The sequence below is a fragment of the Triturus cristatus genome, chromosome 6 (assembly GCF_964204655.1).
Source record: "Triturus cristatus chromosome 6, aTriCri1.1, whole genome shotgun sequence".
Taxonomy (NCBI): Eukaryota; Metazoa; Chordata; class Amphibia; order Caudata; family Salamandridae; genus Triturus; species Triturus cristatus.
The window spans coordinates 1,035,956,148-1,035,973,352 of record NC_140589.1 but is presented as its reverse complement, the minus strand read 5'-3'; the positions used below and the strand labels follow the sequence as shown (position 1 = coordinate 1,035,973,352).

The 17,205-nt window shown below is 43.6% G+C and overlaps 1 protein-coding gene across 3 annotated transcripts in view; it reads left to right on the top strand.

Moving 5' to 3' along the window:
• The window catches only part of LOC146820952 (enoyl-[acyl-carrier-protein] reductase, mitochondrial-like), a 686,021-nt gene that overhangs the window by 430,955 nt on the left and 237,861 nt on the right, over window positions 1-17,205 (top strand). For all 3 annotated transcript variants that reach the window (XM_085611823.1, XM_085611825.1, XM_085611822.1), the window contains one exon: window positions 15,987-16,130. In XM_085611823.1, the coding sequence (XP_085467949.1) occupies window positions 15,987-16,130 (144 nt within the window). The remainder of the gene's footprint in view (window positions 1-15,986; window positions 16,131-17,205) is intronic.

Below are 17,205 nucleotides of genomic sequence, written 5' to 3'. Positions count from 1 at the left end.
GGACCTCAGAAGTGGGTGCTACAGCTGCCTTGCTACAATTTGACGCATTTCCTGCCTGTGTGTAGCAGAACCAATGCATCGACTTGGTTGCAGGAGTAAAATCAGCTCATTGCCTCAGAACCAGCACTTTTGCCTTCAAAGATCAACACATCGGACAGTGTGTCACCACCACTGCAGCTTGGTGAGATTGATGCATCCCCTCAAATGCGTGGCAGATTACTGCTTATCGCTGGACACCTCTTAACTCCAGCAACCGTCTTCAGAACTGATGCATTGCATTCACTACATGGAGAAGATCGATACATCATGAACCGCAGGGCTCGACATCGATGCATTTAGTTCCTTGCGACCAGGAAAGGTACTATGTTCACCGGGCCTGCGTGGGTCTTATAGCCAGCTGACGCTCCATCATGGTTGGTCTGAACTTTGACTTTGCTTCAGTCCAGCACAACCTAAAGTACACTTTTAAACACTACTTGCTTCTAAGTGCTTTACTGCATTTATTATTTTGAAATTTAATATCTTGATGTCTATATATAGGTTTTTTTGACGTTGTTCTCTTGTTTTGTTCAGTATATGATAATCTATTTTATAAACCTGTTTGGAGTCTGTTTGTGGTGTATTCATTGTGTTACTCTGTGCATGCGGGTTGCAGAAATACTTTACACATTGTCTCTTAAGTTAAGCGTGACTGCTCTGTGCCAAGCTACCAAATGGTGAGCACAATAGGGTAGTATTAAAACTTACAACATGAGGTGTTAAACAAACACCAACAACATCTCCTTAACCCTTTAACTGCTGGATCTACCTCCTTCCTCTAGTGCTGAGCCCCTTTTTGGCTATTTGGGGTACTTCATGCTCAGGGCTACATAACTTTTATCCACATTAGATATCCATGCCAAAATGGAGTCCTTTTTTTCCAGCATCCTGGAAAATCTAAAGGTACCCAGGATTAGTGGATTCCCCTGGAGGGAACTGAGTAAATAAGCTTGTATAGCTAAATTTGGAGTTTGGGGGAAAAACAGGAAAAAAGTGCTCTGGATAAAAGTATCCTAAAAATGGCATCAACAAACAGTTTGCTGTAATAATGTCACCATCTTCCCAGCTTTCAGGAACATGCAGAGCTCAATAAATAAACCAAATTGTTTAGCACACATTGAGCATTCTTCAAAGAGGGATCTAATTTTTCTCTTTTTTGTGCCCAAAGCCTACTTCAAGTGTGTGGTGAAAACCAGTGTAAAACCCATGGGTGATCCAGGAAAACTACAGATTTATGAAAAGTAGCCACAATTCTGGATTAAGCAAGGGGTCATATGTGTAGATCTTTCCCAAAGAAACATAATGTTGAATTAAAGAAGTATTGAAAATGCATTGGCAAAAGACAGCCATTTGTGACAATGTTTTCATCTGTGACTTTTTGTCATGCTGGCAGATTTTCAAAAGCGATATACCATTGTGTTCGCTAGACCCTTCTAGTTGCGGGGATATATAGGGTTTGTAGGTTCTTTAAGAGCTCAAGGTAACCAAATCAAACAACTGAGATGCCTTGTGTCCACACAGTGAGGATGTATTATGTGGATTAGTAGATGAAAAGGAGTGTAACCTCCCTCATTTTCTGCATAGCCCACACAGTGATGCTCTAAATGAGATTCTATTTTTTCTGGATATGGGCTTTGCAAACGTATTGAGCTTGCCACCTACTCCATTTACACAGACGTTTCATGGGAGAGGGTTGAGTACAAATATTGATTTTATAATCATCCCAAACAGGTCTGCCTCTAGGGTTCTAAGCTTCAAAACCCACAAGAATGTGTTAAGTGATCACTTTTCCCTAAGTGTGGATATATCCATCTCTACAAAAACATGGGTACTTTATTCTAATGGAATTCAACAAATACAGGATTTGGTAATAAACAAAACAAATGGTTACTCACTAAAATTGCCACAGGTAGAGCCACCTGTAATTATGAAAGCAGTGGTAGACAACAGTTTGGAAGAAATTTTGAAATGCTTCTACGAGACTACACCATATAAAGATATATTGGGGTCCTATATACATATAACAGACATAATTAGGAACACACTGAAAAGAGAACTGAAAAATGGGAAGAAGAAGAAAAGTCGAAGGTTTGATAATAACTGTACAAAAGCCTATACTAGTCTAAATCACGCTCAACACAAAAAGGAAAGGGATAGAGCGGAAATAATGCGATGTAGGCATGCATATAATCAAGCATTAAAAATAAGGAAAAGGGAAGTAAAAAGGAATGCCTGGGCCAACTTACATAAGGCGAGTACAGATAGGGATAATATCGCCTTTTGGCGTGTGGTCAACTCTCCTTTCTTGAGATCTGAGATGACTCCAAAAATAGAAATTGCTATTAATGAAGGACAATGGGTAGATCATTTTTCTAAAATATATGCTAAGAAAAAGGAGGTTAGCAACCAAGTTGTCTGTCCTATATCTACTAGCCCCTTAATTGAGGACTTCCCAATTAATATAGACTTCACTTTAGATGAAGTTAAATTGGCTTTAAAAGCTAGCAAGGGCGGAAAGGCACCAGGACCAGACGGGGTACCCATAGACTTATTTAAACAAAATCTAGAGCTATGGGGTCCTTTAATAAAACAAGTCTTTGCAGCAGCTCGTAAATTAGGACTCATAGGAACCTGGTCTGAGTCACTAATGGTACCAATCTTCAAGAAAGGCGATAGACAGAATTCAACATGCTATCGGCCGATTTCTTTACTGGACTCGGTGGGAAAAGTGTTGGGTCGCATTATTCTAAACCGTCTTCAACAATGGGTGGAAGATAATGATGTATTATCGGACTTGCAATTTGGATTTAGGGAAGGCCTAGGAACAATAGAACAGGGCCTTAATTTAACAATCTTAATGGAAAAATGCACTAAAGTGAAAAAAGGAAAATTGGACCTAGCATTTGTAGATCTCTCCACTGCATTTGATTGCGTATGCCACAATAAATTGTGGAAGACCCTCGAAGCGATGGAAGTCGAACTACCCTTAATCCAAATTGTAAGAGAATTATACTCGAACGCTAGAGCTAGGGTACAGTATGGACCAAATGGGGTATATACAGCTCCATTTGCAGTAGAGAGGGGGGTTAGACAGGGCTGTGTCCTGGCACCCTTCTTGTTTACCTTGTATACTAACGGCCTTGAACAGGTAATGCTTGAGGGGTGCCAGGACCTACCGCAAGTACAAAATCGATCTATACCTGCCCTACTCTATGCAAATGATGCAGTGATAATGGCCCAAACACCATTAGAGTTACAGCGGGCCCTTAATAAATACAATGACTATCATTTGAGTAATCCCCCTACATGGCTTTTTATAGAAAAAAATGTAACCCCTTCGGCACTGCGTGAATTCTCCCACTGTGCGGGAGAATTAATGAGCGGGCGGGGTTTGGACGGCCCCGGCCGTCCTCCGCACACACCCACCGTGACGTATGACAGCCAGGGGCCGTCCTGAGCACCGAAGGGGTTAATAGAACCATTTCCATTACCTACTTTGTTAAGCATGTCCAATAAATCTCAATTTTTTCACAAATCTGTTATTTTAAAATCCACTAAATTAATGATGTATTTTTCAATCTGCCATATCCATTACTGAAGATATGTCATTATGGTACCACTAGGTATTGGTGGTATTAGTGGTGGTATTGGTGGTGGTGGTATTAGTCATGGTGGTGGTATTGGTGGGGTTATTCGTAGTGGTGGTATTGCAATTGATGGTGGTATTGGCATTGGGGGTGGTTGTGGTATTGGTGGTGGTGGTAATGGTGGTGGAATTGGTGGTGGTATTGATGGTGGTGGTATTGGTGGTGGTGGTATTGTTGGTGGTGGTACTGGTTTTGCTGGTATTGGTGGTGGTGGTGGTATTGGTGGTGGTGGTGGTATTGATGGTGGTGGTGGTATTGGTGGTGGTATTGGTGGAGGTGGTGGTATTGGTGGTGCTGGTATTGGTGGTGGTGGTATGAGTGGTGGTGGTATGAGTGGTGGTGGTATGAGTGGTGGTGGTATTAGTGGTGGTGGCATAGATGGTATTGGCAGTGGTGGTATTAGTGGTGGCGTTATTGGTGGTGGTGGTATTGGTACTGGTGGTGGTGGTATTGATGGTGGTATTGGTAGTGATATTGGTGGTGGTGGTATTGGTGGTGGCAGTATTGGTGGTGGTATTGGTATTGGTGGTAGTGGTACTAGTATTGGTGGTATTGGTTACCCATGAAAGAAATAATATGGCAAAGAGATACATTTAAATACCTTGGCATTTTGTTTTCTTCATCTATGAAAACAACAATATCATTGAATTGTGACTCTATCTTAAATTATATTAAGGATAAAATATCCAAATGGTTTTCACTTCATCTTTCGTGGTGGGGAAGAATGGACTCTATAAAAAAGACTATAGCACCTAAATGTATGTATTCCCTTGCCATGATTCCTACTCAATTTCCTTTAAAGTTTTATAAAGTTGTAGATAAACTCCTTTCCAAATTTCTTTGGAACAATAAATCACCTCATATTAGTTATAAATAACTAAAATTGCCTAAATGTAATGGAGGATTTGGTTTACCAGACTTTTTTATTATCACAAAGCTGTTATATTAAAACAAAGCTCTCTTTGGTTTAATCACTCTCATTTGAGTAATCCCCCTACATGGCTTTTTATAGAAAAAAATGTAACCCCTTCGGCACTCCGTGAATTCTCCCACTGTGCGGGAGAATTAATGAGCGGGCGGGGTTTGGACGGCCCCGGCCGTCCTCCGCACACACCCACCATGACGTATGACAGCCAGGGGCCGTCCTGAGCACCGAAGGGGTTAATAGAACCATTTCCATTACCTACTTTGTTAAGCATGTCCAATAAATCTCAATTTTTTCACAAATCTGTTATTTTAAAATCCACTAAATTAATGATGTATTTTTCAATCTGCCATATCCATTACTGAAGATATGTCATTATGGTATAACGCATGCATAAAACTTAATAGAAATGTTACATTTTGGCATTCATGGATTAAAGCCGATATTTTGTACCTTAAAGATGTTTACTGTAGTAATGCTTTTATATCTTTTGAGGTTTTACAAACAACATTTCTTTTACCTACTTCTGATTTTCTCATATATGAATTTTTATGTAATTCTATTTTATATTCATTTCCTCATAATATTCCTTCTAATGTTAAATCAGATCTATCAATTTATATTCAAACTGTGTCCACTTTATCTCATGGTGTTTCTATATTATATAAAAAGATGAACATCTCTCAAAGTACCAACATTAATGTGATCTCAACATTCTGGAATAACGAACTTTCAACCTCTTTATCTATTGATACATGGAAAATTATTTGGCTCAATAATATTTCTGGATGGTTACCTGTTTCACTCTATCAAACAAACTCATATATTTTATAAAATTGTTTATGGTCTCCATTATGTTTGTTTCAAGCTAAACGTCTTCTGACTTCAAATTGTTGGCACTGTAATTTACATACTGGTTCGCTAAAACATATGCTTTATGATTGTCCTGCTTTAAAATTTTGGACTGAAGGTTGGGATATTATTAAAAAGATACTTAATATACATGAAGATTTTTCTTTCTCAAAAAATAAGTGACTTAGAAGGTAAACGTTTTAATTTTCTGTTATCAGCAGCTTTAAAATCCATTACAACTTGTTGGAAAGATGTTTCATTATTATCTGTTCATGTTTGGTGGTCATAGGTTATTTTTACCAGAAGAGGAGCTTATTTATCTTTGAACGGTATTAATCATAATTCTAGTTCTTTTCATTCATTTTGGAAACCTGTTTATATTTATTTATCTTCTTAAATACGTAGCTGTCTCTAGTTATTTATTGCTATTGTAATGGTATAGGGTTTACTTTATAGTAGCTCTACTTTAATCATTATTAATAATATATTTGTACATGCTTCTTCTCCTTCCCTTTTGTTTTTTAGGAATAATATATTATATCGTACTTTACCTGTTGAAATTTAATTGCTGTGCTGAATATTTTATGACCCTGTCTGCAGGTAGGTTGCCCCACACGCTGTGCAGCCCCACCTGACTGCACCCGTGTCTCTGCCCGTGTCCCTGCCAAGCTGCCGCTACTGCTGAGGGAAATCAAGGCCCGCCTCAACCCGCAGGCTACCACCTGCGCCTCATCCCTGGTGGCCAGTGGTAGGCCGTAGGTCTGCTTCCTGCTCTTGACTTGCTTCTGTATTGTACTTGTATTGTGCCACATCTGCTTTGTGACTGCGCCAACACCCTCGCCCCACTCAAGACACCCTCCAACAGCCACACCAGCAAGAAAGCCACCTGGTTCACCGAACACCTCCAGGCCTCCAAACGAACATGCTGAAAACTGGAGAAGAACTGGCTCCACGAACGAACACCGGACAGCCACGCAGCCCACAAGAACGCCACTCGCAGACACTATCAACTCATCAGAACCGCCAAGAGGGCCTCATTCAAAGACCGCCTAGATAACAACGCACACAACAGCAAAGAGCTCTTCAACATCGTGAAAGAACTCTCCAACCCCAGCTCCAACACCAACGACATCAACACCAACGACATCCTGCCTTCGCAAGACCTGTGCGACTCTCTGGCCACCTTCTTCCACCGCAAGATTGCCGACATCCACGACAGCTTCAATGCCACAGCCGCCCCGACAACCACCGCCCCCCACGACCACCACCCACAACAACCGCCTTCTCTCCTGGACCAGCATCAATGACGAGGACACCAGCGAGATCATGAACACCATCCACTCCGGATCACCGCTAGACCCATGCCCTCACCACATCTTCAACAAAGCCTGCACAGCCCTTGCACCCCATCTCTGGAAAGTAATCAACATCTCCTTCGAGACAGCAACCTTCCCGGGAAGCTGGAAGCATGCTGAGATCAATGCCTTACTCAAGAAACCCAAGGCAGACCCCAATGACCTCAAGAACTTCCGACCCATCTCCCTTCTCCCGTTCCCGGCAAAGGTCACCGAGAAAATCGTCAAAAAACAACTGACCTGCTACCTTGAGGAGAACAGCATCCTGGACCCATCCCAGTCCGGGTTCCGCAGCAACCACAGCACCGAAACCGCCCTCATTGCCACCACCGAAGACATCAGGTCCCTGCTTGACAATGGAGAAACAGCGGCCCTCATCCTCTTGGACCTATCAGCCGCATTCGACACAGTCTGCTACCGCACACTACGAACACGCCTACACGACGCCAGAATTCAAGAGAAGTCCCTGGACTGGACCACATCCTTCCTCTCCAGCAGAACTCAGAGCATCCGCCTCCCCCCCTTCCACTCCAGTGCCACCGAGATCATCTGCGGCATACCCCAGGGCTCTTCCCTCAGCCCGATGCTGTTCACCATCTACATGGCACCCCTCGCCCACGTTGCCCGACAGCACGACCTCAACATCATCTCCTACGCCGACGACACCCAGCTGATCCCCTCCCTCACCAACGACCCTCACACTGCCAAAACCAACCTCCACGAAGGGATGAAGGCCGTCGCCGAATGGATGAGGAACAGCCAACTGAAGCTGAACTCGGACAAGACGGAGGTCCTCATCCTCGGCTCTACCCCCTCAGCCTGGGACGACTCCTGGTGACGGACAACACTATCAACATCCCCGACACCCACCGACCATGCCCGCAACCTAGGGGTCATCCTCGACTCCACCCTCTCCATGACTAAACAGGTCAACGCCGTCTCCTCCTCCTGCTTCAACACCCTCTGAATGCTCCGCAGGATCCTCAAGTGGATCCCCATTGAAACAAGAAGAACAGTCACCCAGGCCCTCGTCACCAGCAGGCTGGACTATGGAAACGCCCTCTACGCAGGAACGTTGGCCAAGCTCCTGGGACAACTGCAACGCAGCCAGAATGCCTCAGCACATCTGATCCTCAACATCCCCTGCCGCAGCCACATCACACCCCACCTGAGAGACCTGCACTGGCTCCCCGTCAACAAGAGGATAACCTTCAAGCTCCTCATCCACGCACACACTGGCCCAGCATACCTCAACAGACCTCTCAGCTTCTACACCCCCACCCACCAGCTTCGCTCCGCCGGCCTTGCCCTCGCCACAGTCCCCCGCATCCGAAGAACGACCGCCGGTTGCAGATCCTTCTCCCACTTTGCAGCCAAGACCTGGAACACCCTCCCCACCAACCTACGGCAGACCCAAGACCTACTGGCCTTCAGAAGACTCCTCAAGACCTGGCTCTTCGATCAGTAGCAGCACCCCACCCCAGCACCTTGAGACCCTCACGGGTATGAAGGCAAAAAGTCTTGGAGAATACCACACCAAGGATGTCAGTTCTAATCGATCATTTCCACGTTCTAATGTAGAATAGTTCAAAGTGTTAAGTCCTCTCTCACTGCTGCGATCTGTGTGTGATCTGCAGGTCACACGACATTTCCACTGATTGAGTGGTATAACATTAAAAATGTTGCACTGATAGGGGTAATGTGTGCTGCTCTTCAGGAAACACACTTTGAGTCAGTAAGTGTTTCACATAGGCTTATTTCAGCATTAGTTGTCCGTTATCAACTGCCTGTATCCAAACAGCTTTCCTTCTCAGCATTCTCTCCACACTCACCACATTCGAGAATGGAACCCATTGTTCTCACTAGATATACCCACCAATCAGACCAGACCATAACAAGGAGCCGGGGTTGCTATTATACCCCTAGTCATTATTAGTATAAATGGAAAATTTCCCTGTGATACATTTTCCCCATTTGCATCATGTAAATATATGGGGTGGATTACATTACTATTATAAAACAAACAGTGGCAGCAAGGCTATATGAGAATGCACATTGTATTTCATGTTTACTATTGTTTTTATTGTTGGAAGGTACGCGTGAAAATGAGGTCAGTCATCTGCTGGTTTGGTGTCAACATTCAGCCACTGTTAGTTATCATGCAACTTATAACATGATACTCCCCTTCACCCCCCCCTCCCTTGCCCTCCCACCCCGGCTAAGAACAGTTAAGAACGTATCTTAGGATCAGAGCCTATAGCCATCACACGATCAGTCTCAGCGGGAATGTGGGGTTGGCTCCGTCAAGCCCAGCAGTTTCAGATATCTAGGGCAAGTGAGCTCAGTGAAGGCTTGTAAAAGAAGTGTTATGAATGGTTGCCAGATCTCCCAGAACATGTCCCCTTCTGGTTTAACATCACCATCACCAGTAAACACAGATACGCTGTATCCATGACTTTCTAGTCGGGACTCTGTCCGTACCCCATAGGGCCAGTATTGACTTGTGTGCCGCTCTTAGGGCCAGTGTAATATGTCTGCCTCTCCTGGATCTTAGTGGCTAGCTTAGCGGATTGTGAAGGCCTAATACTACATATGAGGGGAATGCACATTGTATTTTAAAGACATTTTTGGAATCTTACTGCTGCTAACCCTGTCCATATGAGTCCGGTGATCTGTTCTTGGTGGAGATAGAGGTTTCTGTGTCAAGTGTGCTCTGGGCTTTCCCCACTGATAAAATGGTAACATTCTGAGCCCATTACACATCTTGTTGTGTCTCAGTACCCATGACTCGCAGACCAGGCATTTTACATTAAATTAGAAGTTTAAGGTTGGTTAGGTCTGGAGCCAACAAATTACCAGGAGAGTAGAGCCAAGCCTAGGTCCTGGCATGCCTGTAAAAGCTCAAGCACGAGCCAAGCCATGAAAATGTTTGGCTTGTAAATCTTGCAACAAACGTGAAAATATGATCAAATCTCTTCAAAAATCGGTGCTTTTCTTTAACATGGCCAAGCGTTTTACCTTCATACAATAAACATTTCTGCATCGGGAAGCATTTATTAAAAATGATAGTTTTGGAACATGAATTGAGAAACATTTACCCGGTTACAAATAGTCATTCCCCTCTGTTTGTGTCATGCGCAATTTATATGTGGCCTAGATTCTTATTATTCATGGAGCAAAGTATAGTATGATAAGGGAATTCAGAGTATGCTATGTAAAAACCTCTTGTTCTTGATTTACCATGGGTTCGGTGCTAATGATTCTTTACCTAAACACATTCTGGAGTCACGCGTTTCAAGTTACTCTCACTTGCAATAATGCACACTTAACATCTTTAATGATGTCAGATATGGGGCAATTTGTAATGGGTTTAAATATCTCAAGACTCATACGTTCACAATTTCTGAATAAATGGGTTTAAATATTTCAAGACTTTTACGTTCACAATTTCTGTATAAACATTTTTGCTTACTCAAATATGCTTTAAAAAGCATCATTGACCACAATATTTTTCAAACTTTTCAGGAAGGACAGAAGCCACTTCTTGTTCGTGCTCGGTCGCTTATCTCATGTGCTATGTAAAACTCATCCCCACCACTTACGCCCCTGCACTTTGAAATGTCACCAGCCGCCGCTGGGTACTGACGAGGTGTCAGTATCAAGAGTTTAAATAGGGAAGAATGACCCGAGTAGCTTGTTAAAGGAAACGGAAGCACAGGAGCAACATTGTAAGCTATGTCAGTTACCTTTTTAAAAGTGCTGTATAAGCGAGAAAATAAATATGTAAATCGAGAGATGGAATTGCACTTTAAAATATGATGGCAATCTGTTACATGGAGCGAGGGAAAATGTGGTCTTTGGTACTACTGGTACACAAGAAACATTTGTGGGGGTGGTATGTATTTTAACTATCAAGAAGGCATCAGAGGTAAGTTAGAAGTTGAAACTTTAGCCTTTTTTCATGGCCGGTCTTTGATAAAATCTTTCAAAAAACTTTACAGAGCTAATGGGATAAATAAAGACAAAAATAGGAGGATCAGTGTCTCCAGCTACAGATGATGCTTCTGAAGCACTCCTAATGAAACCTGGAGGAATTCAAACGGATGTTTTGCCAAATCATTGAGGCGACCTGTGAGTTCGGCTGGAACCCTTCGGAATCCCGAGGCCTGGCGAGCAGTGCAAGTTACAAATTAATATAGAGAAGTAGACTAGAAAAACGTCTGCCGGAAGTGCCGCAGAATCTCATATATTAAAAGCGTTTTGCCAAACACCCACAAACCATTGGTGTGCTCCCCTAAAATGGTTGCTAATTAGCATACACCAAGTATTCCAGTATATTCAGCACTAGCTGTGCCAAACCTATATGATAAACGATTGATGGAGAGTGTGAACCGTATGCAGATTTGCATCTACCAACTTGCACTATGAGAAGTGGCACAGGCAGGCAGCCAGTGTCTTCCTCTCCCACGTTGGTTACATTTCTTCAAGCTGAACCCTGTTTAATCAATCATTATTTTAATTAAGCAAACATCTGGAGTAGGATGCTGACTGGACATTGATTGATAAAGATACAGACACAGAGGCTGTAGTGTTCTCATGTACAGGGAGCAACCAAATAAAGAACATATTGGCAGCATTTACAGTTTGGAGGAATGCGGGTTAGATGTCAAAAATTGGCAGATGTCCTACCCAACCTATCTAGAATGCATACATACAAAGTAGCCGAGTGGTTGCTTATCATATGTAGCACCCCTGGAAAATACCAATACCAAAGGGATCAGTATATATATGGGGTGATAAATCACTCAAATTTCGAGTCTAGCCATCTAATTAACCTGATAATTTCCAGGTGCAACAAACTTCCCACTAAATTGCGACACGTGTCAACAGTTGTTTGGTTTGCGGAGGGAGGACAAAAGTATGAGGCTCCACCAATAAAGGCCGAGAAAGGGTGGAGGGGACATCCACCATTTTTTGGCAGAAGTCCCACGTCAGCAAATTTCTAGCTGAGAAATAGGATCTATACTGTGTAGAAACTGACTTTCTACTCGACTAGAGTAATGGGTTTTATTCTGAAAATATGCAGTTCTGTCTGCCATCCCTAAAGTTACAAAGCCCTGCATTCGTAGGCGCACCCGCTACTGTAAGGGGCTGTCTCAGGTGCATGCATCTGGCTTATGTCACTGAAATCACTGTTGGATCACCTGAGCCATACCCAAGCACAAGGGCCAGTACTTGCTGGCCAGCTTAAAAGATGTGAGGAGGAGCAAATGTGAACTGGCTGCTTTGCTTCTGCAGTATTGCAGCATGTATCTCATCTCACACCACAATTTGCAGTCAACTGGGTTGAGAGATGTGCAGTGCCTGTGGAAATGAGTGAAACATCACAGAGATGTGTGTGCAGCCTCCTCTATGATGCTGGCTCAGTCAAACGGGGGTTGCATGGTGAGCAAAAGAACGATGGATGAAAACCAGCTCTTTTGACATGGGGTGAGTGTTTGAAAAGTTTCAGCACTCTGTCCATCATCTTGTTATGTTAGTTATGTTTGCCTTAGGTGTCCCAGACGTGGGTCCCTTGCTCACTGTGCCACTGGATTCAAGTTAGCCTGGCTGATGAGGGGTGTGTGGAGGCTCCTGGGTGCCGGCTGATAGAGGGAACCTAGGGGACACTGGGGATGCACATACTAGTGTTCTAGTTGTGCGTGAGATACCCGTTTCTGTGGCTCCAGTTTTTCATTGGCCGGAATTGGAGGTGTTGCCAATACACTTTGTTGAAGGAGGGCTGATGGCATTTGTGGAGAGATTGATGGATGGTGAGGGGCTGGGAGATTCCAGAGGACAGACAGAAGTGGTGACACGTGTGGAACCCGATGACGGTGCTGCGGTGTGGCCAGAGAATGGTGTGACCCCCACCAACAGCAGCCAAGAGCACCCGGGGGAAGGCGTGTTGAACGAAGCAGCCGTGATTCCATTTTGGGTTCATGGCTTCAGGCAAGTGCTACAAGCAAGTGCTCGCACCCTTGGTTATAGGCTTGCGGTGCATGCATACTGGATGGGCCTGTGGTGCATATTGTGGTGGCACTCAAGAGTCATATGTTGAGGCATTGGAGCACTGTTGCTTTGTGTGTTCTCACTGTAGTGGGTAGCAACAAGCGACTGAGGGATCCTTTCTTTTCTCGACTTTTCTGGAGCTATTGATAAAAGTATATTGACGATAGGCGAAGTGTCACAATATGGTGGATATGCTTTATGCGGTACACTGAGGTGTCTAATCCTGATGGGCGCATGGATAGAAAGCTAAAAAGATGTTAATGGCCTTGTGCTTATGTTTTCACAAGTTTGCTGGTTTGTAAAGAAGGAAGATGTCTGGGAGTAAGCCCTAAGGAGGAGACCTATAAAACAGCAGACTGTGTGGAGTGACTGATGTTGATTTTCAATCTTTTTTTGTTAATCATCAATGTATGGATAAATAAAACAGAGTGATATAACGGATTGGTCTGGCCTTGTACCTCTTGTTCCATAACTGAGTGATACCCCTAAACCGTACCCAAGAAGCTTGCTTCTGGTCCAGGGAGGACCTGGCTTGGCAGTTCGGGCTGGACTGTTCCCATGGGGAGCAGGTTCAAGACAGATTTGCAAATGGCTGGGTCCAAACTGGGGTAGCATGGTGAGCAAAGAACGAAGGATTTAACTCAGATCTTTTGCATGGGGGTGAGTGTTTTCAAAAGTTTCAGCACTCTGTCCATTATCTTGTTGTGTTGCCTAGGCTCCAACTATGTTGCATACGTGACCTTGGTGTTTCGACTGTTTAAACCCTTTGTGCTGACCATATTTCCATTGTTGAGTGGCACCTGTTAAACAGACATTAATTTCTCATTTAGCCTCAAAACACATCGCAAGACTTATGAATGCAGCATATTGGTCAATTTTGTTGAATGGGTAGTTCTTGAAGCACCTATTCAGTATGACTGAAAATTTCATAAGAAATAGTTATAAAATATTAGTTACAGGTGAAACATAATAAAAGTTTACAATTTCTTTGCCTTTATCTTGTTTGAATTGATTCTAGAGAAAGTGTTGTAATTTGCAACTCCACTTAACGTTGATTTCCCATATTTTTAGAACAGGCGCAACCTCTTCTTGCAATATTATCAATAATGTCATAGCCAGTGCTTTTGCCAAAAAAAACAAAAAAAAAACAGAGAGGGACTTGGGGTCATACTCTTTCAGTCACTAGTTTGTTTGAGTCAGCCTACTTCAGTTTTTGCTTGAAGAAAGTGCCATTCACATTTTGGGTAGCCCAGTGAATTATTTCTTTCTTACAGTCTGCTTGTGGGTGCAGTAGGCAGCCCACATAGTGCATCTTTACAGTGCATTGACCGTTCAGCGATCTTTTACTGCAACAGACCAGCTGGTATAGGGTTGGGGGCAAGCTGTCTCCCGCAGGAGACTTGACCAAGTCTTACACTGCCCCAGTTTAGAGAGCCCACTTTAGGTAATTATCATACAAGGCTTCCGCCAGTAGCGGTCCGTGGAGGGAGTTCCGTGGGGCGGTGAGGCGGGGGAGGGGCAGGATGGGGGAATGTAAACACCTGAATATGGATAAACGGAGGTAAGTACACATTTAAATAAATAATTTGTTTTATTTATTTAAATGTGTACTTACCTCCGTTCATCCATATTCCGGTGTTTACAATCCCCCACCCTGCCCCTCCCCCGCCCCGCCCCGCCTCACCGCCCCACGGAACTCCCTCCACGGACCGCTACTGGCTTCCGCCCTCCTCCTCGTCTGGCTCCACAACAGCACATATGGTAGCCAATGTGATGGCTGCTGGCTGTTTCAGCAAAACACACACGATGATGGACGGAATGTTGCACATTTGCAAAACATTCACCCCCAGTCACAGATCTGGGTTTAATCCATCGTTATTTTGCTCACCACGCCACCCCAGTTCAGACATGGCCATATGCAAATCAGTCTTGACCCTGTGCCTCATGGGAACAGTCCAGCCCGAACTGCCAAGCCAGGTCTTCCCTGGACCGGAATCAAGCATCCTAGGGCCGGTTTCGGGGTTACACCCCTCTTCAGCCAGGATAGCTTGACTCCAGTGGCGTAGTGAGCACGGCTGTTTCATTCACACCCCCTCTGCGAACATTCTTTTTGTGACCAGCCGTCGTTTCTTTAAAATAACCATGAATGTTGGACTGTGAGGGAGTTTGTGGCTGTGAAGGCTTGTGGGGTGTGCTAATTGGCTCTACATTCCTTGTTTGCCAACAGTGCACAGGAAGAAAGAGCAAGAGACGACACAGCAGTGTAGAGCAAATAAGAGAAACACGTGCTTTTTAGAATGCACAAAATATAATGTATGAAGTATTAGACATCAGTGTCAAATGTTAAGATCTCATTGTTTAAAATTAAATATAAGCAACACATTCTTAACGTTTATGATTTTTTTGTTCAAATACCACCACTTGAGTTATCAAGCCTCCCATTCGGCCCAGTTGCCCTTTCTGGGAGATTGCCAGCTTTCCCTGTAGACTAGCCCATCTCTGCTTTCACACAAAACTGAGTAGTGCAGCGAAGAAGGAAGCACTAGGAAGGAATCTGCAGCTTTCTTTTGTTAATGAAGGCCTCAGTCACCACAGCCATACTCGTTTCATTCTGGTGTTCTCACTGAATGGAACTAAAATTATTTGCCTGCAAAAAGGTGTTGCATTTTTAGTTGTGTAATTTACTTCACACTTGCCACTGCATGTTCCAAGCGTTGTGGAGTTTATCTCTCGTGTTTCTAGTCATAGTACCGTGATGTAGAGGCCTGATAGAAAATGAATAAATAAAACATCTGAAATGTAGGGTCCTAAATACACAAGTGACTTTAAATAAAGACGGTTGGAAACCACGTGGCAATGTTGTGAACATTACAACTGACCACAAATATTGGCCTATGTCAACAAGAATCTAATCAAATAAATGCACCAATTCATCTACCAATGAGCAACGAAGCATGAATTTTGGTTAATTCAGTTAATTTGGATAGCACTTAGGCACAGTGCTAAGTTTTGTCTTACTCGCCTTAAAAGAACGCTATTATCGAAGTCATTTCACGCATAATACAAAATAAAAATAAAAATGACTGTTCTTCTCCATGATCTTTTTTACTTTCCCAGGTACTTGGCGGACAGAAGCTGTTTGCAAAGCAAGTGACGTGATGCTGGTTTCTAAGGATATACCTCTTCTAAGTGCTGCTACTATTGGCGTCAACCCATGCACGGCGTACCGGCTGCTGATGGATTTTGAGACCCTGACATCTGGTGAGCGTCCTAATGTGTGCTGCTTTACGATTGCTATACAAGATGGAGCATGTCTGCTGGTGTTTGTGCCGAAAAGCGGCGATAATTTTATCGCTTTATCAGCAAGGTCACGCTATCGCGTGAAACCTTGCCTTAGCGCCCTTTCCCTTAACGCCCAGCTTTGCATCTCTAATGAGATGCAGATTGGGCGTTCCTTCCCAAAAGAACGTGAGAAATGTTGCTAACCGAAATTTCTCCTATTATCTAGCCTCACGCTAACCTGCGGAGCGATAAGAAAAGTAGCGCTAACCACGGTTAACGCTACTTTCCTTACGCCTGCTTTTCATCTGACTTCGCCATGATATCCAATGGAAAGTGGATATCATGGCTGAGTCTGCCCTGCCCTATCAACAAGCTATCGCCAAACGTTGTGCGATTATCGCTGGATTTCCAGCGATAATCACACATTTGGCAGCTTGCGCCTGAAATTTTATCGCTGTTGAGATAAGCGTTGCTGATAGCACGCTATCTCAGCGATAAAATTCAGCATTAGCCGGCGATAATAATCCTCGCGCTAAGCGATAATTATCGCCGTCCCTTGCTGATATGCCCCATAGGATCTTGTGCCTCTGGCCCTTTCACCAGGCAAAATACATTGGGCGGATCCACCAAGGCATTTATGAGTATAAGAAGCAGCCCTACAGGAGTACTCTTCTACATACTTTTGTGAATTGTCACCCAAATGTCCAAGTCCCTATTATGAAAAGTGTAACGAGGGCACAATAATTTTTATTTCTGCTAAACGTATATGTCTGTTCCCTTGGTAGTGCAGTTTTATTTATCTTTTAGATATTTTTGGGCCAATTCGCAAAGAAATGAAGGAATATATAAAAGAGTATTATGGGAGTACTACTTTACCTATTCCAAAGTGCCTTTTTGAATAGACCAACAAGTCTAATCTGGGATAGTTAAGTAGTTTTTGCCATGCTGGAGGGCATTTTTAAAGGAGTTTACAACAATGTAGACCTTCTAATCAATTACAGACAAATTGGCAAATACTATGGAGCATATTTACAATACTTTGGTGTAGGGCAGC